At 43.3% G+C, this 23,882-nt stretch overlaps 2 protein-coding genes across 6 annotated transcripts in view; both read left to right on the forward strand.

Moving 5' to 3' along the window:
- Positions 1-23,882, forward strand: part of PSMG4 (proteasome assembly chaperone 4) — a 201,208-nt gene that overhangs the window by 25,492 nt on the left and 151,834 nt on the right. The window lies entirely within an intron of this gene.
- Positions 1-23,882, forward strand: part of RIPK1 (receptor interacting serine/threonine kinase 1) — a 44,081-nt gene that overhangs the window by 15,496 nt on the left and 4,703 nt on the right. For 3 of the 5 annotated variants that reach the window (XM_050787199.1, XM_050787200.1, XM_050787198.1), the window contains exons 4-9: positions 1,592-1,729; positions 3,643-3,871; positions 5,987-6,136; positions 10,274-10,350; positions 17,384-17,474; positions 18,627-19,196. In XM_050787199.1, coding sequence (XP_050643156.1) covers positions 1,592-1,729; positions 3,643-3,871; positions 5,987-6,136; positions 10,274-10,350; positions 17,384-17,474; positions 18,627-19,196 — 1,255 coding nt within the window. Of the gene's footprint in view, positions 1-1,591; positions 1,730-3,119; positions 3,219-3,642; positions 3,872-5,986; positions 6,137-10,273; positions 10,351-17,383; positions 17,475-18,626; positions 22,755-23,882 lie in introns of those variants that run through there. The other 2 variants (XR_007724935.1, XM_050787201.1) reach the window with 2 other exon arrangements.

The raw sequence follows: 23,882 nt of genomic DNA on the forward strand, positions 1-23,882 counted from the left end.
CTCGTCGTCCGCTGTGGGAGTACAGACGAGAGGCACCCACTCAGCTTGGGATAGACAAGAAGGGCTTCTAATGTGAATGACAGGTAGATGTTTTGAAGCAGAGAATTAGGGAACAAGTGTTCTAGGCAGAGAGAATACCATGTAGAGACTGCCAAATTTGGGGAACTGTAAATTCCTGGGTTTGGCTAGAGCATAGATTGCACAAGGTATGGGGAGGGGTGGCGGGATATGGCTGCCTTTGTGGCAAATACTCCCACTTTTCCACTTTCTTCTCCTATCCCACAATTGCCAAGCCAACAGGCATCTCACAAAAATACCTTTGGGAAGGAAAAGAGGTGATCACTTACACATGGTATTATAGTTTGATCAGATTGCTCTCCACCCCAGAATGAGAGAAAATCAGCTGTTTGAAGTAAACATTTTGATTGGGAAATAAGTCTTTGGTCTCCCATCCAAGTACTAACCAGGCGCAACCCTGCTTAGCTTCTGAGATGAGAGAGAAGTCATTTGGGACATGAGGCATTCTGCAGGATCAGGGAAAGTTCAGGTGTGCCTGTTTGGACTCAGTCAGGACATCAGGAGGACCTGAGAGAGAAGCAGAAAGAGAAGAGAGAGGAGGACCAACTTACTTTGCTTGCTCCGAAGTGTTCCCTAAGTCCAAAGGTATACCAAAGAGGAAGGAAAAACATCTCTTCTGCTACTTTCTGTTTGGTGGTGAGCAAGCTATTAACAGTGTCGCTCAGCTGCGCTATGTCATAAATATGGTTTGAGGGATAGACTTGGAATCTCACTTTTGTCATTAAAATTTTTTTCCTGTTAACCAACAACCAAAATACATATAAATTTTTAGGAAACATCTTGTTTGTATACTGATTTTTTGTTGTGAAGCAAAACTATTTTAACCACTATAATAGAAACTGGAATTGTTTGTTAATATTGATGTTCATATAATAAGAATACAATTATAGGAACCAGTGACCTGAGACTCTACAAAAGCCTGAAGTATCTGCTACCAGGTCATCAAATAGCTATTAATTCACTGAAGCTTTGTCGTTTTAACATCATGTTTATCTCAGATTTTTCTATGATTGTAATCAGTGTGAACATGTTCCCTTGTATTCTTTTTTCTCTTAATGTTATTTTACATGTGACATTTCCATGGCATTGTTCATGTCCTTAATGTAAACTTAGTATGACATCGTATGAGTATCCCATAGAAAATGCTTGCTTGTATATTTATTCATCCATTCATTCAGCAAGCATTCCAGGTATAATCCTAGGTTCTAAAGATACAGTCCTAAATAGTATATATTTTTGTTCTCAAGGAGCTTAATTTTATAGTATTTTATACATTACCAAATTATTGTGGGATTTTTGTTTTTACACTAACAAAATACAACATGAATACCTTTTGCCCTCCAAGAATGAAATCTTTCTTGTTTTCCAGTGACAGCAGTGCTGTGGTGCGTCTGCTGGAAGGAAACCTGTAACCCTCTCCTCAGGCCCAGATCCCACCACCCTTTCATGAAACAGTTGCTTTGGCCTATTTGATTACCTTTCCATTTCATAGATTTAATGTCACTTGTTTTAGATGAGTACCCCGCTTTCTGTAAAAGGAAGGATAATTGTGGAAATCATTGAAGGGATGTGCTACTTACATGGAAAAGGCGTGATACACAAGGACCTGAAGCCTGAAAATATCCTTGTTGATGATGACTTCCACATTAAGGTAAACCATCATCTGTAGGCTTCCAGAAAGTTGGGTGATTTTAGTTTTAATTCTCCAATGTAAACCCATTCTTGTAAACTGGAGAAGCTAAAGGAAGACCTAGCTCAGCTTATAACTGGTGATGATGGTGCTGAAGGGCTCTACCAGCGATTGAAAGGAAAGACGCAGGCTTGATGGGATCAGGAGATAACTGTCAGGATAACTCATATCTTTTGGGGAGGAGTGGAATTGAGTGGGGGAGATGAGAAGTCCTCTTTCCTAGATTGTGTTTTTCTCCTCTGTTAGAAACATTCAAAAGTTGCCCTTTACATCCTGGAATGGGCCATTGGTGCCATAATGTGTCACCAAGACTCCCCTCCTCTGGAAATGCAGGGGAATGTGAGGGTGTGTGCAGAAAATCTTTAGAGTTCAGATATGGCCTAAGAGTGAGATCAGCGGCCGGGTGCGGTATCTCACGCCTGTAATCCCAGCACTTTGGGAGGCTGAGGTGAGCAGATCACCTGAGGTTGGGAGTTCAAGACCAGCCTGACCAATATGGAGAAACCCCATCTCTACTAAAAATACAAAATCAGCCAGGCGTGGTAGCGCATGCCTGTAATTCCAGCTGCTTGGGAGGCTGAGGCAGGAGAATCACCTGAAGCCGGGAGGCGGAGGTTGTGGTGAGCCGAGATTGTGCCATTGCACTCTAGCCTGGGCCACAAGAGCAAAACTCTGCCTCTAAGAAAAAAAAAAAGAGATCAGCAGTGCATCAAAAACTTCTACTTTGAAATTTTGTTTTATATTTTTATTTGATTATTTGCTTCTGTGTTTTAAAAAATCAGTTTCCTTTGAACACGTTCTTTCCATTGTCATAAAGGGAACAAGGGAAAGGGATTTTTCTTTTGTTCATTCAAGGGCAGGATTTAGCTAGCGGGGAGTGTCATATCTAATTGGCTTTCGCAGCAGGAATCCAAGCACAAGCATCCAAAAGGCGAAGCAGCCCTGGGGGAGGCACTCAGGAGCTGCTCACACAGGGGCCTCTCTCCACCAGCAGGTTCTACGTCTAGTGCTTTGTCCTAGTCTTGGACAGGCCTTTAAAAAAAGGCCTGGGAATAAAAATTCCTCATTCATAACCTATCTTCAAATTCGTGACTTCCCTCTTATGTCGTGGGTTAGAATCTGTGGATTTTAGGTAATCATGTGCCACAGTTCATCCCCACATGCTCGCTTGGATTCCTGCAGGCAGAAGTGGAACTGGCACCTGTGTTCTCTTCTTCACTGCACTGCTCTGTCATTTTGCCCTGCCAACTCTGTTCTTGTTCTGCGTCTGACCTTGGTATTTTTCTCTCTGCTTTTTGTCTGTTTTTCTCCTCCTTCCCACCCCTTCTTCTCTTAGGTTCAGGCTACAGCTCAAAACAAGCAACACTGCAGTCCTTATCCTCAGCGTGTCTTTGGGATCCTTGGACACTCGCATCCATGGGCCTCTGGACGCCATTTGGGGAAATAGAAGGTGTAGTACTTAGCCACTGTCTGCTACATAAATGTGCAGAGAAGAAAATAACCATTTTTCCCCCAAGCCCCAGAAATAGTTGAAAAACATATGCAGAGTCAATGGGGAATTAGAACAAATATATTTGGTTGTTACTATTCTTGTCAGAAACCTCTTCTGCTTTTCCCCTCCCCCTTATTGCATAAGGAATGCGATACCAGAATTTCATGTAACGTTTCCTGCGGGGAGATTTTACAAATGGCTGAGGAGACACACAGTTTCTATGAGTCTGTTGAGAAGTCGCCATTTTGAACCTGCCCAGTGAAACCGTTTCAGGAAAATTTACCATACCTTATGTATACTGGACAAGCCCTAGATTTAAAGTCAGATCTGATTTGCTTATGGCCTTCACCAAATAATCCCCGGGGCTCGATGTCTTTCGCAGATCGCAGACCTCGGCCTTGCTTCCTTTAAGATGTGGAGCAAACTGAGTAAAGAAGAGCACAATGAGCTGAAGGAAGTGGACAGCACCTCTAAGAAGAACGGCGGCACCCTCTACTACATGGCACCCGAGCACCTGAACGACGTCAACGCAAAGCCCACGGAGAAGTCAGATGTGTACAGCTTTGCCGTCGTACTTTGGGCGATATTTGCAAATAAGGAGCCATATGAAAGTAAGGCATTAGAGGAGTGGGGTTTGATATGAACCAACACTGCCATATGAAGTAATGGGCTTCAGTGAAATCAGTTAAGGTTTATAATTGTTTATTCTTTTAATGTCAGTCTTGCCTGCTAAACTGTGAGTTCCGTGAGGGCAAGGACCATATCTGATTTATCCTCTGCTGTCTCCTCAGCATCTACACTCACTGTGCCTGGAACTAATAGGTGCCCAGTAAATTTTTGTTGAATGAATGAGTAATCCCATTTAGGAATCAGTGATCATAGGATGAATAGGACTCTTGATAACGTGTCATTAGCTTGAGAGATGCTGTAAAATTCCAGGGTTCTTCCTAGACAGGAAAGTTGATTGTTTCTGCTTGTGAGGACTTAGCCTTTCACACTACAAGGCATACACTTCATACTTTCACTCATTCACTTACTCCTTCATTCAAGAATTCTTTCTTTTCAGTCCCTACTGTGGGCACTTTAGTCGGCACCGGGAATATAAAGATGAGTAAGTCGTGGCTTGTGTAGGAGAACAGAGACACTCTTCAGTTTGTTAAGTGCATAAACTAATGGATGTTTTCCTACATACTCATCTTGGGTGATCATCAGCTCCCGTGGTTTGATGATCATCTCTTTGCAAATGCTTCTTAAATCTGTGTCTCTGGCTCTGGCCTGGATATCCACTTGTCTTATGGTCAGATCCATTGCAGGCACCAAAGGAACCTCCAAAGCAGCATCCCCCAAACACACCCATCTTGTCGACACTGTCCTGCAGCTCGCCCTGCTTCACTCCTCTTCATATGCTCAGGAAGTGGCATGGCCATCCTTTTACCAAGTTGCCCAATAAGAAACCTTAGAGTCATCCCAGACTTGCCCTTGCCTCTGTCTCCCACATTCTATCAGATCTCAAAACCTATGAATTCAAGATATATATATGACTCAAGATATATCTGCAACCCATCTGCCTCTCTCTGTCCCCACTGGCCTCTGCTTAGTTCAAACCCTCACTGTTTCTGCGGCAGGCTCCTTCCACTGTCCACCATTCATGTGGCAGCCAAAATGGTCGTCCTAAAAGGCACATGTGACCCTTTCCCTCACATACTGGAAATCCTTCCCAGATGCTCCATGGTGTTCAGGATGAAGTTCGAATTCCTTAGTGTGGAATAAAAGGCCTTCATATTCTGGGCTTTGCTTCTCTACTGGCCTCATCCCTGACCCTCCCTTCTTTGTCAGTTAGACTGAGTGAGGAATTTCTGGGATGTGTCATGATCTCTGTGACTTCTAGTCTGTTGATATCCTGCTTCTCTTGCCTGGAGTTCTCCTCCTTAAGTCCCCCTTTCCCATTCTTTACCTGCTAAGTTTTCTGGACTCAACAAAGCCTTCCTGGATCTTTTTAGTCAGGGTTGTGCTACTGGAGCCCCTTGTACATTCTTTTTTTTTTTTTTTTTTTTCCTTCTAAGACGGAATCTCACTCTGTCACCAGGCTGGAGTGCAGTGGCACAGTCTCAGCTCACTGCAACCTCCACCTCCCAGGTTCAAGCAATTCTCTTGCCGCAGCCTCCCGAGTAGCTGGGACTACAGGTGTGCACCACCACGCCCAGCTAATTTTTGTATTTTTAGTAGAGATGGGGTTTCACCATGTTGGCCAGGATGGTCTTGATCTCTTGACCTCGTGATCTGCCTGTCTCAACCTCCCAAAGTGCTGGGATTACAGGCATGAGCCACCGTGCCCAGCCCCATCCTTTTTGAATAGCAATGATCACTCTTGTGTTTTAAGTCACTCTCATTAACTTGAGCTCCTAAAGGCAAGGACTGTCCCATATTTGCCTTTGCACATGGAGCGTGCCACTGGCCTTGCCCACATAATCTCTGTTCCATCAGCAGGTAGCTTTGTTGAGAATTTTGTTTTATCTGCAGACATTAAGCTATTGTTTGGTCATCTCTGTAGTGGAATATGTCAGACAAAGAGCTGACATATTCCACTCTATAGAATGAGGCAGCCGTACCACAGGCATACCAGAGGCTGAAAAAAATGAGCAGTATTGTTCAAGTTCTGTCACCTTCCTGCCTGAGAGAGGAGCAAGACCTGAAAGTCTCAACCTCAGCTCCTCTTTGCTTTACAGATGCTATCTGTGAGCAGCAGCTGATAATGTGCATAAAATCGGGGAACAGGCCAGATGTGGACGACATCATTGAGTACTGCCCAAGAGAAATTATCAGCCTCATGAAGCTGTGCTGGGAAGCGAATCCAGAAGCTCGGCCGACATTTCCTGGTAAGAGCATCTTTTCTGACTGTGTAGGATGCATCCTGTGTGGTGATTTTCCCAGTAAGATGTTGTTAGGAACTTGGTTTGAATCCTCAGAAAACTGAGTTCAACTTTACTTGTGGTTTTAAACTGATTTTCTAGATTTCAAACATGTTGTTCAGTGCAAAGAAGCCATCTCTCAAAAGCATGAAGGCACATAAGGCCTTCTTGTTTCCTTTTTTTGTAACTAACTTTTTAACTTGGGTTTAAATATACATAACTTTCAAATTAACATTGTAACTGTTTTCAAGTGCACTGTTCAGGGGCAGTAAGTACAGTCCCACAGTACGTTCACTCTCCATCATCTCTCTCCCTGCCCCTGGCAACCCCCATCCTACTTTCTGTCTCTACGAATTTAACTGCACTGGGTACCGTATATAAGTGGAACCATACAATGTTTGTCCTTTTGTGTCTGGCTGATTCCACCTGGCATGATGTCCTCGAGGTTCATCTGTGTTGTAGCAGATGTCAGAATTTCTTTCCTTTTCAAGGCTGAATAATATTCCATTGTATGAATAGACTGCATTTCGTTTCTCCATTCATCCGTGTATGGGCTTTCACCAGCCTTCTTTGCTTCTTCACCTCTTTTATTTCCATCCCCTCCCTTGTTTAGCTGGCATCTTTAGAAAGTATTTTGCCATTTAGACTGGCCCTGTCATACAGGGATGGGGAAAGGTGCCTGGATGTTTGCTGAGCAGTATTCTATGGTGTGGATGTACCACAGTTTAACTATTCACTCCTTGAAAGACTTGTTTCCAGTTCTTAACTGTTGGGACTAAAGCAGCTGTAAATATTCATGTACATGTTTTTGTGTGAATATAAGTCTTCATTTCTCTGGAATACCAAGGAGTGCAGTAGCTAGGTTGTATGGTAGTTTCATGTACAGTTTATTTAAAAAATTCCCAAACATTTTCCCAGAGGGGCTGTGCCATTTTATATTCGGTGTCTGCGTGATGCAGGTTCTTGCATCCTCACCAGCATTGGGTACCCAGGCTACTCACACTTCTGCTCAGCCAACTACAAATTTATTTGAGTATTCCCACAAGCCCCACTTCAGGTCTGGGAATTCATTAGAAAGACTCACAGAACTCAAGAAAACATTTTACTTATGTCTCCCCTTTTACTGTACTGGGTACAATTCAGAAACAGCCAAATGGAAGAGCTGTACAAGGTGAGGTATGGGAGGAGGGTGTACAGAGCTTCCACAGCCTTTCAGGACACACCACATTCTGGTGCTTCTATGTGTTCAGCAACCTGAAGCTCTCCACACCTTCCCATTTAAGGTGATTTATGGAAGTTCCATTACATACGCATGATTGATTAAATCATGGTCACTGGTGCTTGAGCTTAATCTCCAGTCCCTCTCTCCTCACTGGAAGTCAAAGGTGGAGCTCAAAGTCCCAACCTTCTAATTATAGCTTGGTCTTTCTGGTTGCTAGCCCCCATTCTGAAGCTGCTTAGTTTTCTGACACCACCCAAAAGACACTCTTAGAAGACTCCAAGGATTTTAGGTGCTACCTGCCATGAACAAAACCAGACCTTTCTGATTCTCCAAGGTGTCTTATTTTATTGTTTCCTTTCTGTTTAGGGAACTTTCCTTAATCATTCTTTTAGGATATGTCTGAACTCTGTCATTCCAAATTTTTTTTCCTTATAGGTAAGGTGTTATTTTTCTCTTGCTGCTTTCAAGACTTTGCCTTTATTTTTCAGAGATTTAGTTATTTGTCTTGGTGTGGATTCCTTTGGGTTTATTCTGTTTAGGTTTTGCTCAGCTTCTTGAATCTGTAGGTTTATGCCTCTTACCATATCTGGGAAGCTTTTGGCCATTATTTCTGTAAGTACTTTTTAGCCCCCACTCTCTTTCTCTTTTCCTTCTGGAACTGTGACAACAAAAACTGTATCTTTGGTTATAGTCCCACAGGTCCCTGAGGCTTTCTATTTTTTTTTTTTTTTCCAGTTAATTTCCTCTCTCTTGTTCAGACTGGATAATTTTATCATTCTGTCTTCCAGTTCACTGATTTTTCTGTTTCTCCTTGATTCCACAGTTGAACCATCTACTGAGCCTTTTTTTTTTTTTTTTTTTTTTGAGATGGAGTCTCCCTCTGTCCCCCAGGTTGGAGAATGCAGTGGCGCAAGCTCCGCCTCCCGGGTTCACTCCATTCTCCTGCCTCAGCTTCCTGAGTAGCTGGGACTACAGGCGCCCGCCACCCTGCCCGGCTAATTTGTTGTATTTTTAGTAGAGACGGGTTTCACCATGTTAGCCAGGATGGTCTCGATCTCCTGACCTCATGATCCGCCTGCCTCGGCCTCCCAAAGTGCTGGAATTACAGGCGTGAACCACTGCGCCCGGCCTACTGAGCTTTTTATTATATTTTGGTCATTGAAGTTTTCAGCTCTAAAATTTATATTCTCCCCTTTTTCGCTGAGACTTTCTATTTTTCATTTGTTTCAAGCAGGTTCATAACTATTAATTGAATTGTTTTTATCATGGCTGTTTTAAAATCCTTGACAGGTAATTCTAACATTGCTGTCATCTCAGTATTGGCATCTGTTGATTGTCTTATTTCATTCAGTTTGGGACCTTTCTGGTTCTTCATATAAGGAGTAATTTTTCTGTTGAAACTTGTACATTTTCTTACTGTGTTGTGAGATTCTGTATCCTCTTTAAGCCTTCTGTTTTGGCTGAGCTTTTCTGAGACTGCTCTGACAAGGGAAGAGTGGTGGCCACCTTACTAGTGCTGGGTGGAGGTAGAAGTTCAGCCTCTCCACTCAGCCCTTATTGACGCCCATGGTCAGAGGCTCCTCTTCCCTGCTGGTGAGGGGTGGGAATTCTGGCAGAGTCCACATAGTCCCCACTGACACAGAGGTGAAGGCACCTCATTACGACTGGACAATGTTAAAAGTCCTGATTCTCCACTAGACCTCCTCTGACACTTCCCCAGTGGGGAAGAGGGGTCTTGTTACTGCCATGTGGGGCAAATCCAGGCTATTCTTGTGTTCTCCTGACACCATAGGAGTGGAGGGGCTCATTATCAGCTGGCAGGTAGGACAGCCCTGGCTTCCTGTTGGGCCTTCTCTGACATTACCCCGGTGGGGATGTTGAGTTTGTTGAGTTTGTTGAGTTACATTGTTACTGTCTCACCGGTTGGATGTGGAGGCTCTGCACTTGGCCTTAGCTGCTGTGGGTCGGGGTGCAGCCACAGGGTTTGTCTGTGGGGGTTGGCTGGAATAGAGTGGTTGTTGACTAAAAGTTTTCTCCTATCCAAGTACTAACCAGACCTGACCCTGCCTAACTTCCAAGGGCAGACAAGCTTGGGCACATTCAGGATGGCATGGCTGTAGACTGACTAAAGTTAGTTTTCTGTCTGCCCCTTGCTTAGTTCTTTGGCTAGAAAGAGCAGGCTTTGGTTGGAGATTTTTTTTATCTGTGGCCGTTGATGGTTTGAGGTTGCCACCTTTTCAGCCAAGTCTGAGCTATGAGGAAAAGAGAAAATCCAGTGAACTCGCTATCGTGTGTTTCATCTGATCCCGAGGTTTCCCGCTGGTCTGCCTTCTTCTCTTCTCCTTTCAGAGACTCTGTACGTTTGTTTTATAAATAATATAGAGGATGTGTTTGTTGTGCTTAGAAGGAAGAATAAGAAGAAAGTATGTCCACTCCATCTTCCTGGAACTGGAAGTTTCTTTTTTCTTTGAAGGCTAACAGCTGTAACCCATTACTCTAAATCCTTGCTCTGAGTATCCCGACCTCTCATAAATCTGATGCCAGAGGGACAGAAACAGGGAGTTCACCCATCCCTGTCCAGCTGGAGATGGACTCACATCGGGGAGCGGTTTGTGTTGCAGCCGGAGAAACTGCAGCACGAATAAAAAGCACAAAGAGCACAGGCTATTTCAGCAGAAACCCCTGGTTTCCTGTGTTAGCCCATCCCTTGTTCTATTCATCTTATTAGTCTCTATCAGAGTCAGTGATTTGGAGCTTAAGTTTTTATTTTACTGCTTTGCCCACAGACTGAGGTAAGTAATTCAAAGATAATAGATGGCTAATATTTTTTATTTTATGTGAGGAAATAATTAAGAAATTTAAAGTACATTTTATTCTTACAGGCATTGAAGAAAAATTTAGGCCTTTTTATTTAAGTCAATTAGAAGAAAGTGTAGAAGAGGATGTGAAGAGTTTAAAGGTAGGCAATATAGCAGATGCTTGAAATATTAACATATCAAAATATATACTGTCAATCGTGAAAACCAAAACAATGTGATTTGTTATTGAGATTTGAGGTAAGCTAGCTTGGTAAACATATAAAACAAAATGAGCAATTGTCTGCAAATATCATCCTGTTGGCATACTGGACCCATTTCTCCTTCAAAACTCATGAAATGAGAGAACAAATATATAGCAGTATGAAAACAAAAGCACAGTGTCACTGGCAAAGAATGGAAAGCACCATAAGTGGATCAGTCATTTTGAGGAATTCTTGAAAGATAGAAAGACCACAGATTTATTCTGCGGAGACATACAACAGAAAAGGAATACTAACCCAAGACATAATGCTGAGGAAGAAGTACCGGAGGGGCAGTCTTGGGTCAGTGTACAGAAGTAACAGCACAGTCACCTGGAACGCCGACAGGGGAGTCACTCGAGAACCTCATTTATGCTAGTTAGGAAAGCTGGCTTCTCTCCCTACTTCTCCTGTACTTAGCAACAGATGGCAGTAGCATCTGCCCAAGACTGAAGCAAGGAGGTGCTGTCTGGGGTGAGAGGGGCATGACAAGGCCCCATTAGGAACCAATCAACTAAGAGAATGGAGACCACCCTGCCCCGCCCCCGCCGACTCTGGAATCAAGCTACTGCCATACGTCTTCCAGCAACTTACCCCCATAGTCATGAACAGGAGGCTACGGCAAATGAAACAGGCAAACAGATTTTAAAATATAATTTAAAAAAAAGATTGGAATTAGCCAAGATAAACTCTAAGGCAAAAAAGCATTCCCTCAAACAATCAGGAATATTTCATAATGATAAAAGGCCCAATGCATCTGGAAAGTATAACCACTTTAAATGTGAATCTACCGTCAATAACATGACCTCAAAGTCAACGCAGCAAAAAGTGACAGAACTCAAAGAAAAACAGACAAATCCACAATTACAACTGAAGAAGAATTTTTTTTTTTTTTTTTGAGATGGAGTCTCGCTCTGTCCCCCAGGCTGGAGTGCAGTGGCACTATCTTGTCTCACTGCAAGCTCCACCTCCTGGGTTCACACCATTCTCCTGCCTCAGCCTCCCGAGTAGCTGCTGGGACTACAGGTGCCTGCCACCACGCCCAGCTAATTTTTTTTTTTTTTTTTTTTTAAATAGAGACGGGGTTTCACCATGTTAGCCAAGATGGTCTCAATCTCCTGACTTCATGATCTGCCCGCCCTGTCCTCCCAGAGTGTTGGGATTACAGGCGTGAGGCACTGTGCCCAGTCAAGTTTTTTGTTTTTTGAGACAGAGTCTTGCTTTGTTGCCCAAACTGGAGTTCAGAGGCGCAATCTCAGCTCACTGCCACCTCTGCTTCCTGCGCTCAAGCGATTCTCCTACCTCAGCCTCCCAAGTAGCTGGGATTAAAAGCATGTGCCACCATGCCCGGCTAATTTTTTTATTTTTAGTAGACATGGGGTTTCACCATGTTGGCCAGGCTGGTCTTGAACTCCTGGCCTCAAATGATCCACTTGCCTCGGCCTCCCAAAGGGCTGGGATTACAGGTGTGAGCCACCACGCCAGGCCTATATCTCAAACTTAGTTTTGTGTGTGTGGAAAGTGGGTGTGAGGAGTGGAACTTGACAGACCCACTCTGAAATCCATATGAAAAGGTAAAGAAGAGAGTAAGAACAGCCAAAATGCCCTTGAGGAAGGACAAGACTAGTAGTGAAGGGCTTGTCTTATCAGATTCTTATCAAGAATTATAAAGCTATATTAAAAAGACAGTGGTATTGATGTGGGGTGGACAGATACTGTTGGAATGGAGTTGAAAACCCATAGATTTACACATACCTAGAAACTTGATTTTGACAGAGATGGCACTGCAGAGCAGTGGGGAAATGACAGTCTTTTCAATAAATGGTGCTGAGACAACTGGGTATCCGCACGGTACAAAAATGAAATTGGGCTTCTGCCTTACACCATACCAAAAAATCAGCTCCAGGTTGATTACTGACAGAAATGTGAAAGATAAAATTATAAAGCTATTGGAAAATATAGGAGAGTTTCTTCATATCAGGACAGGGAATCCTCAACAGTACACAAAAGCATTAGCTGTAATGGTAAGAATTGATAAATTTTAAAATTTATAAAATTTTAAATGAATTTTAAAAATGAATTTGTAAATGAATTCATTGTAAAATTCTATAAATTTATAGATACATTTAATACATTTATAAATTTATAAAATGTTTAAATTAATTTATAAATTCATTTAAAAACTTTTATTCATCAAAATAAACTATTAAGAGAATGGAGGCTGGGCATGGTGGCTCATGCCTGTAATCCCAGCACTTTGGGAGGCTGAGGTGGGAGGATCGCTTGAGGCCAGGAGTTCGAGACTAGCCTGGGCAACATAGTGAGACGACCTCCTTACAAATAATAATTAAGAAATTAGGGCCGGGCACGGTGGCTCATGCCTGTAATCCCAGAACTTTGGGAGGCCGAGGCGGGCGGATCACAAGGTCAGGAAATTGAGACTATTCTGGCTAACACGGCGAAACCCATCTCTACTAAAAATACAAAACATTAGCCGGGCATGGTGGCAGGCGCCTGTAGTCCCAGCTACTCGGAGGCTAAGGCAGGAGAATGGCGTAAACCCGGGAGGCGGAGCTTGCAGTGAGCCGAGATCGTGCCCCTGCACTCCAGCCTGGGCAACAGAGCTAGACTCCGTCTCAAAAAAAAAAAAAAAGAAATTAGCTGGGCATGGTGGTGTGCACCTGTGGTCCCAGCTACTCAGGAGGCCGAGATGAGAAGCCTGCTTGGGCCTGGGAGGCTGCGCCATTGTGCTCCAGCCTGGGTTACAGAACGAGACCCCATATCCAATAAATAAATAAATAATAAACAAGCAAACTAGTCACAGAATGGGAGAAGTGCGACACACACATAACTGACCAAGTACTTGAATACATAAAATCTAGAGAAATTTTATAAATCAGAAAGGAAAAGATACGCAACCCAGTTAAAACAGGGATGAAATAGTTGAATGGGCACTTCACCAAAGAGAATAAATATACCAAAAAAGCGCACAACTTTACTGGTAATTGGAGAAATGCAAATTAAAACCACAATAAGATAATATTATGTGTCTAAACATTGGCAAACATGGCTTTTCTAAACGACAAGAAATAAATCCAAATAAACAGTGAAATGTGTTGATGGATGGAAAGACTTGACATACTAAAGCTGTCTATTCTCCCCAACGTCATTTACAAAGGAGTGCAATCCTAATTAAAAGCATAACCAATTCTTTATGGAATTCAACAAGCTGACTCTTAAGTTTATGTGAAAGAAAAAATGTACAAAGATAGCCAAGAAAATTCTGAAGAAGGAGATCAGAACAGTGTAGACTAGAGCAAGGATAATCAAATAGATTAATAGAAAAGGTGAGTCTTTGCAGGTTGGGTTTTCCAGAAGCAGCCACTGAGTTGGGGACTGGGGTGCAAGGAAGGAGTGGGAAGCAGGAATGAGCAGAGGAAGAAGTCAGAGGGCAACGAAGCCTGAACAGAGAGCTCTGGCAGCAGGGAGCGCTGAGCAAATGCCCCTCTGGCTTATTCCACGTCAGGCTGAAATGGCCAAGGCTTTATCTCCTTGCCTTTCTCAGTCACTGGCTCAGAAGGGGAGTACCTGGGGCAAAGAAGTTCACAGCTACAGGCTGTTTGTTCACTCAGCTCCTTGCAACAGGGCAGCAACTCCCTCCTTGCTGGGGAATCTGACAGGCCCATCACTGTGTCTACCACAAAGTCCAGAATCAATCCATGTATGTTTCTTAAGCTGCACACAAAATTTGCAAAGTATAAAGAAAAAGATTATTGTATATGACCTCATGAAAATGGAAAGGGAGTTGAAAAGGAGAAATTGTGTTTAGCAAAGGATTAATACCTAGAATATTTAATAGAATGCCTACAAATAAAAAACAAAAATAGGCTGGGCACGGTGGCTTACACCTGTAATCCCAGCACTTTGGGAAGCCGAGGCGGGCGGATCACAAGGTCAGGAGATCGAGACCATCCTGGCCAACATGGTGAAACCCCGTCTCTACTAAAAATACAAAAATTAGCCAGGCATGATGGCGGGAGCCTGTAGTCCCAGCTACTTGGGAGGCTGACGCAGAAGAATAGTGTGAACCCAGGAGGCGGAGCTTGCAGTGAGCTGAGATCGCGCCACTGCACTCCAGTCTGGGCAACAGAGCGAGACTCCGTCTCAAACAAACAAACAAAAAAATAATTCAAAAGAAAAATAACAGACAAAGAACACAGACAATTCAAAAAATAAACTGAACAACACAGTTCAGAAAAGATATTTGGCCTTGCCAACAGAGAAAGGCAAAATGAACCTGTTACGATTTTTCATCCATTAGATTGAAATTTTCAAAAGATTGATGATACAATGTGTTGGTGAAAATGCAGAATAACAAGCAGTCTTCTGCACTATTGGTAAGAGTGTAAATTGGAGAAGTTTATTAGAAGGTGTGGCATCCAACAAACGCCACAAGCCCATAAGTTTTGTTGCAATTCTACTCTCAGTATTATCTGTACCACTCACATGTACACTCAAAGATGTAGCTTCCGTTCTTTGCACCTTAGTTTATAAGAGTGAAAAATTACAAACAACTCAAATGCCCATAAGTAAATGCCCTAAATTATGATTCATCTAAACTACACAATACTAATAGCCATTTAAGAGAAAGAGGTGGCAACTAACATGTAATGATATAGAAAGATCTTCAAGATTAGCTGTTAGTGAAAAAATAAGTCACATAACAATACTTACTGTGTGGTCCTTTTAATGTTAAAATATATATAGGCCGGGTGCAGTGGCTCATACCTGTAATTCCAGCACTATGGGAGGCCGAGGTGGGCGGATCACTTGAGGTCAGGAGTTGGAGACCAGCTGGCCAACATGGCAAAACCCTGTCTCTACTAATAATACAAAAAACTGGCCAGGTGTGGTGGTGCATACCCGTAATCCCAGCTACTCAGGAGGCTGAGGCATGAGAATTGCTTGAACCCAGGAGGTGGAGGTTGCAGAGAGCCAAGATCGTGCCACTACACTCCACCCTGGGCGACAGAGTGAAACTGTGTCTCAAAAAAATATATATATATAAATATACACACACACACACACACACACATATATACACACACACACATATATATAGTATATTTCTGGAATGTGTGTGCAAATTCCTAGAGAGAGAATGAGAGTGATATGCACCACACTCTGGATAAGGCTTGCCTCAGGGGAATGGAAGAAGGCGCTCAAGGAATGTTTGGGTGTTATTCTGTGTGATTCTGCATTGTTTGAATCTTTGGGGTTTCTTTTGGTGTTTTTTTTTTTTTGGTTTTTTTTTTTTGAGACAGTCTCACTCTGTCACTCAGGCTGGAGTGCAATGGCACAATCTGGGCTCACTACAACCTCCACCTCCCGGTTCAGGTGATTCTTGTGCCTCAGCCTCCCGAGTAGCTGGGATTACAGGCGCGTGCCACTACACCCAGCTAATTTTTTTTGTATTTTTAGTAGAGATGGGGGTTTCACCATGTTAGCCAGGCTGGTCTCCAACTCCTAACCTCAGGTGATCTGCCCGCCTTGGCCTCCCAAAGTGCTGGGATTACAGGCATGAGCCACCATGCCTGGCCATGTTTAACTTTTAAGAACTATTAAATTGTTTTACACAGTAGCTACACCATTTTAAATTCCCCACCAGCAATGCACAAGGATTCCAATTTCTCCAGCATCTTCCCAACAGTTTTTATTTATCATTTTCATATTACAGTCACTCTAAGGAGTATGAAAGTGTACCTCATGGCGGTTTTCACTTGCATTTCCCTGTGACTAATGATGTTGAGCATCTTTTCATGGCTTGTTGGCCATTTGTATATTTTCTGTGGAGAAACTGCTATTCAAGTTCTTTGCCCATTTTTGATTGGGTTGTTGGTTTTTTGTTGTTGAGTTGTAGGATTTTTTTTTTTTTAATGTTCTGGATTTCATCCATTATCAGATATATATGGTTTGCTATTTTTCCCCATTATTTTATTTTATTTATTTATTTATTTTATTATTATTATTATTTTTTGAGACAGACTCTCACTGTGTCGCCACCCAGGCTGGAGTGCAGTGGCGGAATGGTGGCTCACTGCAACCTCTGCCTCCCGGGTTCGAGATACTCCTGCCTCAGCCACCTGAGTAGCTGGGACTACAGGCACACACTACCACACCTGGCTAGTTTTTGTAGTTTTAGTAGAGACAAGGTTTCACCATGTTGGCCTGGCTGGTCTCGAACTCCTGACCTCATGTGATCCACTTGCCTTGGCCTCCCAAAGTATTGTTTCCTTATTCTGTGGGTTATCTTTTTACTATCTTCATAGTATCCTTTGATGCACAGAGCTTTTAATTCTGATGTATTTTTACTTTTTACTTTCGTTTGTGCTTTTGCGTCATAACCAAGAAATCGCTGCCAAGTCCAGTGTCATGAAGCTTTTTCCCTGTGTTTTCTTCTAAGAATTTTTGTGGCACTAGCCCTTAAATCAAGTCTTTGATCCATTTTGAGGTAATTTTTATATGGTATGAAATAAGGGTCTAACTTCATTATTTCATATGTGTATATTCAGTTTTCCCCATCGAATGGTCTTGGCAACCTTGTCAAAAATCAATTGGCTGTTTATGGGAGGGTTTATTCCTGGGCTCTCCATTCTGCCCCACTGGCATATGTGCCTGTCTTTATGCCAGTACTACACCGTTTTGAATACTGTAGGTTTGTAGTAAGTTTTGAAATCAGGAACTGTGAGTCCTCCAACCTTGTTCTTTTTAAAGGTCATTTTGGCTATTTGGGAAAAACAATAATGAAAAAAAATTACTACTTGTAAGATCTATGTGAAATTTCTACCTTCTGAAAATATGAATTCTCATTTATGATTTTCTGGGACTCAATCTTTTCTGTTGTTAAAGTGTGTATTTATGCTCTTAATTACAGAAAGAGTATTCAAACCAAAATGCAGTTGTGAAGAGAATGCAGTCTCTCCAACTTGATTGTGTGCCAGTGCCTCCGAGCAGGTCAAATTCAGGTAAATTACACTGTGCTCAAAATCCATTCATTTATTTGTTTGGTTACTCATTCACTCCGCTCTAAAATGCTACTCAGGACCACATGGGAAACAGAAGAAACTATAAAAGTGAACACCTGCCTTAAAGGAATTTATAATATTCGAGAGTCAAGTTACATGTATTTGAAATACGAAGTAACAGTGTGCTCACCAGTCAGTGTTCTGAACAAAAGGCCTAACATACCTGATGGGGAGAAGTGATGATTCAGAAGAAGGTAAGGGACATATGTGAGAGCAAAGTCCCTGAGGAGGTCGTAGTGACTTAGAGCCAGACTACAAGCAGAGAGGCTCGTCTCAGGTCAAGTAGGAATAGTTTTTCCACTGTAACAGAAAGGATGGCAGAGTATAGGATACTGCAGCCACTTAGCTACCTGATCTGTGGCTAATTACTTAACCTCTCCTAAACTTCACCCGTCAAATCATCATCATTGCTCCTCCTCTCATAGGGCTCTTCAAGAATGAAAGAATTCATGGGACGTGCTTAGGACAGAGCTGCTGCAGATTTTTTTTTTTTTTTTTTTTTTTTTTGAGACAGAGTCCCTCTGTCACCCCGGCTGGAGTGCAGTGGTGTGATCTTGGCTCACTATAACCTCTGCCTTTCAGGATCAAGCGATTCTTCTGCCTCAGCCTCCCAAGCAGCTGGGATTACAGGCATGCACCACCATGCCTAGCTAATTTTTGTATTTTCAGTAGAAACGGGGTTTTGCCATGTTGGCCAGGCTGGTCTCGAACTCCTGACCTCAGGTGATCCGCCCGCCTCGGCCTCCCAACGTGCTGTGCCTGGTCGCAGATCTTATTTTCCACCTGAATCGCTCCAAGGAGACAACTACCTTCTCTGCTCCAAACCAAGTCCCTTTTTTCCTTGATCATCCCTGCAACAGCCGCTCTTCTCTTGCTTGCTATAATTTTCCTAGTACTCTCTCACTGCCAGCGAGGAGCTCCTATTATTTGTAAAGCTTGTGGGAAGAGGACCATCTCCTAAATGCTTCGGACTGGTCTCTTACTTATTTTCTGTGCGTCCCTCTGAGATACAGATTCATGATGGCGCTCAGATTTTATTTTACGTTTTAATGTTTCACGAACCCCATTCTAATGTTGATCATTTCTTCTCAGCCACAGAACAGCCTGGTTCACTGCACAGTTCCCAGGGACTTGGGATGGGTCCTGTGGAGGAGTCCTGGTTTGCCCCCTCCCTGGAGCACCAGCAAGAAGAGAATGAGCCCAGTCTGCAGAGTAAACTCCAAGAGGAAGCAAACTACCATCTCTATGGCAGCCGCATGGACAGGCAGATGAAACAGCAGCCCAGACAGAATGTGGCTTACAACAGAGAGGAGGAAAGGAGACGAAGAGTCTCCCATGACCCTTTTGCACAGCAAAGACCTTATGAGAATTTTCAGAATACAGAGGTAAAAGGCACCGCTTATTCTAGTGCAGCCAGTCATGGTAATGCAGTGCCCCAGCCCTCAGGGCTTAGCAGCCAACCTCAAGTGCCATATCGGAACAATGTTTTATATAGCTCACATGGCTTTGGAACAAGACCGCTGGATCCAGGAACAGCAGGTCCCAGAGTTTGGTATGGGCCAATTCCAAGTCCTATGTCTAGTCTGTATAAAATCCCGGTGCCTGAGACCAACTATTTAGGAAACACACCCACGATGCCATTCACCTCCTTGCCACTAACAGGTAAATGGGTCTTTGATAGTCACAACCTTGTCTTTTTTTATTTTTCAGAAAGTAAAGCAACCAACCAGCTCTATTGTAGATTGTGGGTTGTGATGGGGACAGAGGGTATCATCCACGGCCAGATGCAAGTTGCCGCTGTGGAATGGACTCCGCCAGGCCACTTGGTCTGGGAGTGTTTCATCTGGGGCTAGGATTCATCACACATGTCCACAAGCATCAGGAGGTGCTTGTGACTGGCAGGCGCCTTTGACTCTAATGTGGAGTGCATAGTAGTCCTATTTCACCCAATCTCTGATCAATGGGAAGTTATCTGCTTATTTGCTTTTACCTTGCTTGCTGTTTTTTGAAGATAAGAAATCAGTTTTGGATATTTTTGTTTCTTACCTTATATAGCTCAAAGACTACCATTAGTGATGAAAAACTTTTTTTTAACTCCCATATATCTATCAGGTGAAGTAAAAGGTACGTGATAGTAGTTACTGGCAGTCTAGAATGGAAGTGATTTAATGTAATATCCAGCATTTTTATCAAATAATACTCACCAACATCACCTTAACCACCTGAACGGCATCTACCAGTGATACCCACAAGTGTCCTGGAGATCCTGAAATCAACTCAGGTACAGGAAGCTTTGAGAACCACAGAGCTTAGTTACAATTTCTTTCAAAACGCCAAATTCTCCAAAAACATCCTTTGAAAACATCCTCGATTTTTTCCATAGGTTTTATTATTAAGATCTGTAGAATGCAAAATACTGGATTAGACATTAAGCAGTATCCAAGTCATGTATAATCCTATGAGCAGAATATCCTTTTGTTTCCTTCATGTCTGGGGATAAAATTTTTCATTAGTATTGCCATATCATTTTATTCATTCATGATTAAGTCAATAAAAATTTCAGCTGGGGCCATGGTTGGCCAGGCATGGTGGCTCATGCCTGTAATGCCAGCACTTTGGGAGGCCGAGGTGGGTGGATCATTTGAGGCCAGGAATTTGAGACCAGCCTGGCTACCATGGTGACACCCTGTCTCTACTAAATAATACAGAAATTGGCCAGGCGTGGTGGTGCATGCCTGTAGCCCCAGCTACTAGGGAGGGTGAGGCAGGAAAATCACTTGAACCCTGGAGACAGACATTACAGTGAGCTGAGATATGCCACTGCACTCCAGCCTGGGAAACAGAGTGAGATTGTGTCTCAGGGAAAAAAAAAAAATTCTGTAATCCCAGCACTTTGGGAGGCTGAGGCAGGCAGATCACGAGGTGAGGAGATTGAGACTATCCTGGCTAACACAGTGAAACCCCATCTCTACTAAAAATACAAAAAAAACAAAAAAACAAAAAAAATAGCTGGGCATAGTGGCACGCGCCTGTAATCCCAGCTACTCGGGAGGGTGAGGCAGGAGAATCACTTGAACCTGGGAGGCAGAAGTTGCAGTGAGCCGAGATCGCATCACTGCACTCCAGCCTGGGTGACAGAGCGAGACTCCATCTCAAATAAAGAAAAGAAAAAAGAAAAAAAAAATTCCAAAGCACTTCCCACTTTGTGCCATGCAGTTCTCCAGGCACTGGAGCTATAACTGAGCCAACAGCCTGAGTGAGTCCCTTCCCTCATATAGTTTAAATCCTAGTAGACAGAAGGCAGACCCTAAACCAATATTTAATGTGTAATTTTTTATCTTCTTTCTACATGAGCAACCCAAATACACTAGTTTAGTGCCAAAATTGCTTTCTGTTTTCACTCTTGCTGTGGTTCCTGATTCTGCCAGTGACAGATGTACAGGCATCCAGCTTCTTCAGGATTCTGAGATGCTTTCAGGGGGGAGGGGGCACTTGGATCTATAATAAATAATAGAATTTTCTGTGTTTCTGCTCCCAAAGATGATCCTGCTAAGTACTGAGCTAGTAAATGAACACGCTGAGTTTCTCCTTGCAAATTTAAATAAGTCTTTTGCTTGCTTTTGTTATCAAAATGTCCTAACTCTGTACCAAAATGTGAGTTTTCTAATTTGCCATACCATAGAAGAAGGGTGTGTGTATCCAGTAAGTACAAAAGGAAAATAAAAGTCTTCGTCTCAGTGAAAGAGCTCCTAGACCCACTGTTTCTATTCACTGTGCTGTTTGAAGTGAGGTTAGAAAAGGAAAGCTCACTGGGCTAGGGGTCAGGAGACCCAAGTCGAGTCCTGCGTGTGCCAGTCACTGCAGTGGGTGACTTTGGGAAAGTCGTTTGCCTTTCCAGAGTTCATTCTCCTCAATTATCAATGAAAATGTTACGAGTGAAAATTTATACATTGTAAGCTCTAGTGTGTTTCTAATATTGCATTCGTTGCTCCGTTTCATAACTTTCATGGCTTTTCCAGTGGCCAGATTTGGGCAGAAAGCACTGATTCAAGAAAACAAATCTCCAAGTAGAGAGGTGCAGGGTAGACCTCCATGTAAGCCCGTGGTGAACGCAGACTGTGAGTGACAAACACAGTGTCAGTACAAGCTGGAGGTGGTGGGCCAGAAGGATTCAACAGGGTAAGGCAGCTTAGCACTGTGCCTGCCGATGCACAGAATAAGTGCTCAGTAAATGGTAGCTGCTGTTATTAGCACTGTTATTATCACTGTTAACAAGAACACCTAGACAGCCTTGAGTGCTGGAAGGTACCTCAGAGACTGTCACAGCGGTTCCTTGCTAGGATTCCAAGGACCCCAGTTTCAGCAGCTTCATAAACACCCAGAACTACATACAGATGGTGTGTGCGTGCACATCCTATATTTCTTACACCTGTCTCTAGAGAGGGTCCCTAGTTTCCTTGGCTTCCTCAGAGAAAATGCAACAAATGAGCACGGTGCCTGGTCCAGAAGACGGCCTATCTTAGGGTCAGGTGTGCTGACAAAGGTACCTGGAGCTGCTATTCATTTCCCTCCTCAGAACTGTCTTCTCGACCACCTTCTCTCTCCTACAAGGATATGCTAAGTGCTCTTTAGGGACAGTACCGACACTTGACAAATTCAGCTCAGCATGAATGTCACTGAGCCCATGCCCGTACCAAGTCCCAGGCTAGCGAGTGTAAGGAATACAAAAACAAGTGGGTATGGTTGCTGCCCTCTCGGGACTCACATTCTAGTGGAGAAGTCAGACAGACCCAGCTCAGATACAGAGCGGCCCAGGGCAGAGTGCTGAGTCTAGGATTACAGTGCAGGCTCACGGAAGGAGGGGGAATTTGTGCTGGGCCTGTGGCAGAAAATCACAGATAGGGAGAAGCATGTCGGAAGGTCAACAGTCCAGGCAGAGGCAGGAGCACCATGTCAGCAGATCAGTGGGAAATCTGGTGGGACTGGAGTCTCTGGAGTGGAGAGAGGGCGGAGACAGTGAAAGGAAGATCAGAGACAGAGGGTAGGGCAGAGCTGTGGCTAGCTACTGAATACTGAACCTGAGAGGTTTGAGTTTATCAGGTAAAGGAGGAGGACCCTTCACAGATGTTCAGAGTCGTGGGATCCTGCTGGGAAGTGTGGCTGAGCTGTGCTGTGCTGTTCATCCACCTCTGATTTCTGACTTAGCCACATTTTTCTATGGTAAAATTCAAAAACATAAAATATACCATTTTAACCATTTTTACAGTGGCATTACCTAACATTCATATTGTTATGCAACCATCACCACCATCCATCTATGTAACTGTTTTGATCTTGCAAAACTAAAATTCTGTATCCATTAAACACCAACTCCCCAGCTCCCCTCCCAGCCCCTGACAACCACCATTCTACTCTCCATTCCTGTGACTCTGACTCTAGGTACCTCATATGAGTGGAATCGTGCAGCATTTGTCTTTGTGGCTGGCTTCATTCACTTAGGAAAGGTCCTCAAGGTTCATGCATGTTGTAGCATGTGATGTGATTCCCTTCCTTTTCAAGGCTGACTATTCCATTGTGTAGCTAGGCCACAGTTGGGTTATCCACTCATCTGCTCATGGGTGCTTGGCTGATTTCCACCTTTCGGCTCTTGTGAATAACACTGCAATGAACACGTGGGTAGAAACATTTCTTAGAACCTGTTTTAGTTCTTTTGGGTATATACTCAGAAATGGAATTGCTGGATCATATGGTAATTCTATCTTTAATTTTTTTGAAGAATCACGATAACTCTTTTTTTTTTCTTTTGAGACAGATTCTCGCTCTGTCGCCAGGCTGGAGTGCAGTGGCACAATCTCGGCTCGGCTCACTGCAAGCTCCGCCTTCTGGGTTCAAGTGATTCTCCTGCTTCAGCCTCCTGAGTAGCCGGGATTACAGGCACCCACCACCATGCCTGGCTAATTTTTGTATTTTTAGTACAGATGGGGTTTCACCATGTTGGCCAGGCTGGTCTTGAACTCCTGACCTCAGGTGATCCACCCACATCGGCCTCCCAAAGTGCTGGGATTACAGGCGTGAGCCACTGCGCCCGGCCCACTATACTGTTTATAGCAGTGGCTGTACCATTTCACATTCCCACCAGCAGTGCACAGGGGCTTCATTTCCTCCACATCTTTGTCAATATGTGTTATTTCTGTCTTTTTTTTTTTTTTTTTAATTGTAGGCATCCTAATGGGTATGAGGTGGTTTAGCCAGATTTTAAAGAAGAACAGTTTGAACTGTGGCATAGGATAATGAACTTAATGTTTGGGGTAAAGCCCTGCTTGTTTGCCATGCTGTACTTTTTCTCTT

The sequence above is a fragment of the Macaca thibetana genome, chromosome 4 (assembly GCF_024542745.1).
Source record: "Macaca thibetana thibetana isolate TM-01 chromosome 4, ASM2454274v1, whole genome shotgun sequence".
Lineage (NCBI taxonomy): Eukaryota > Metazoa > Chordata > Mammalia > Primates > Cercopithecidae > Macaca > Macaca thibetana.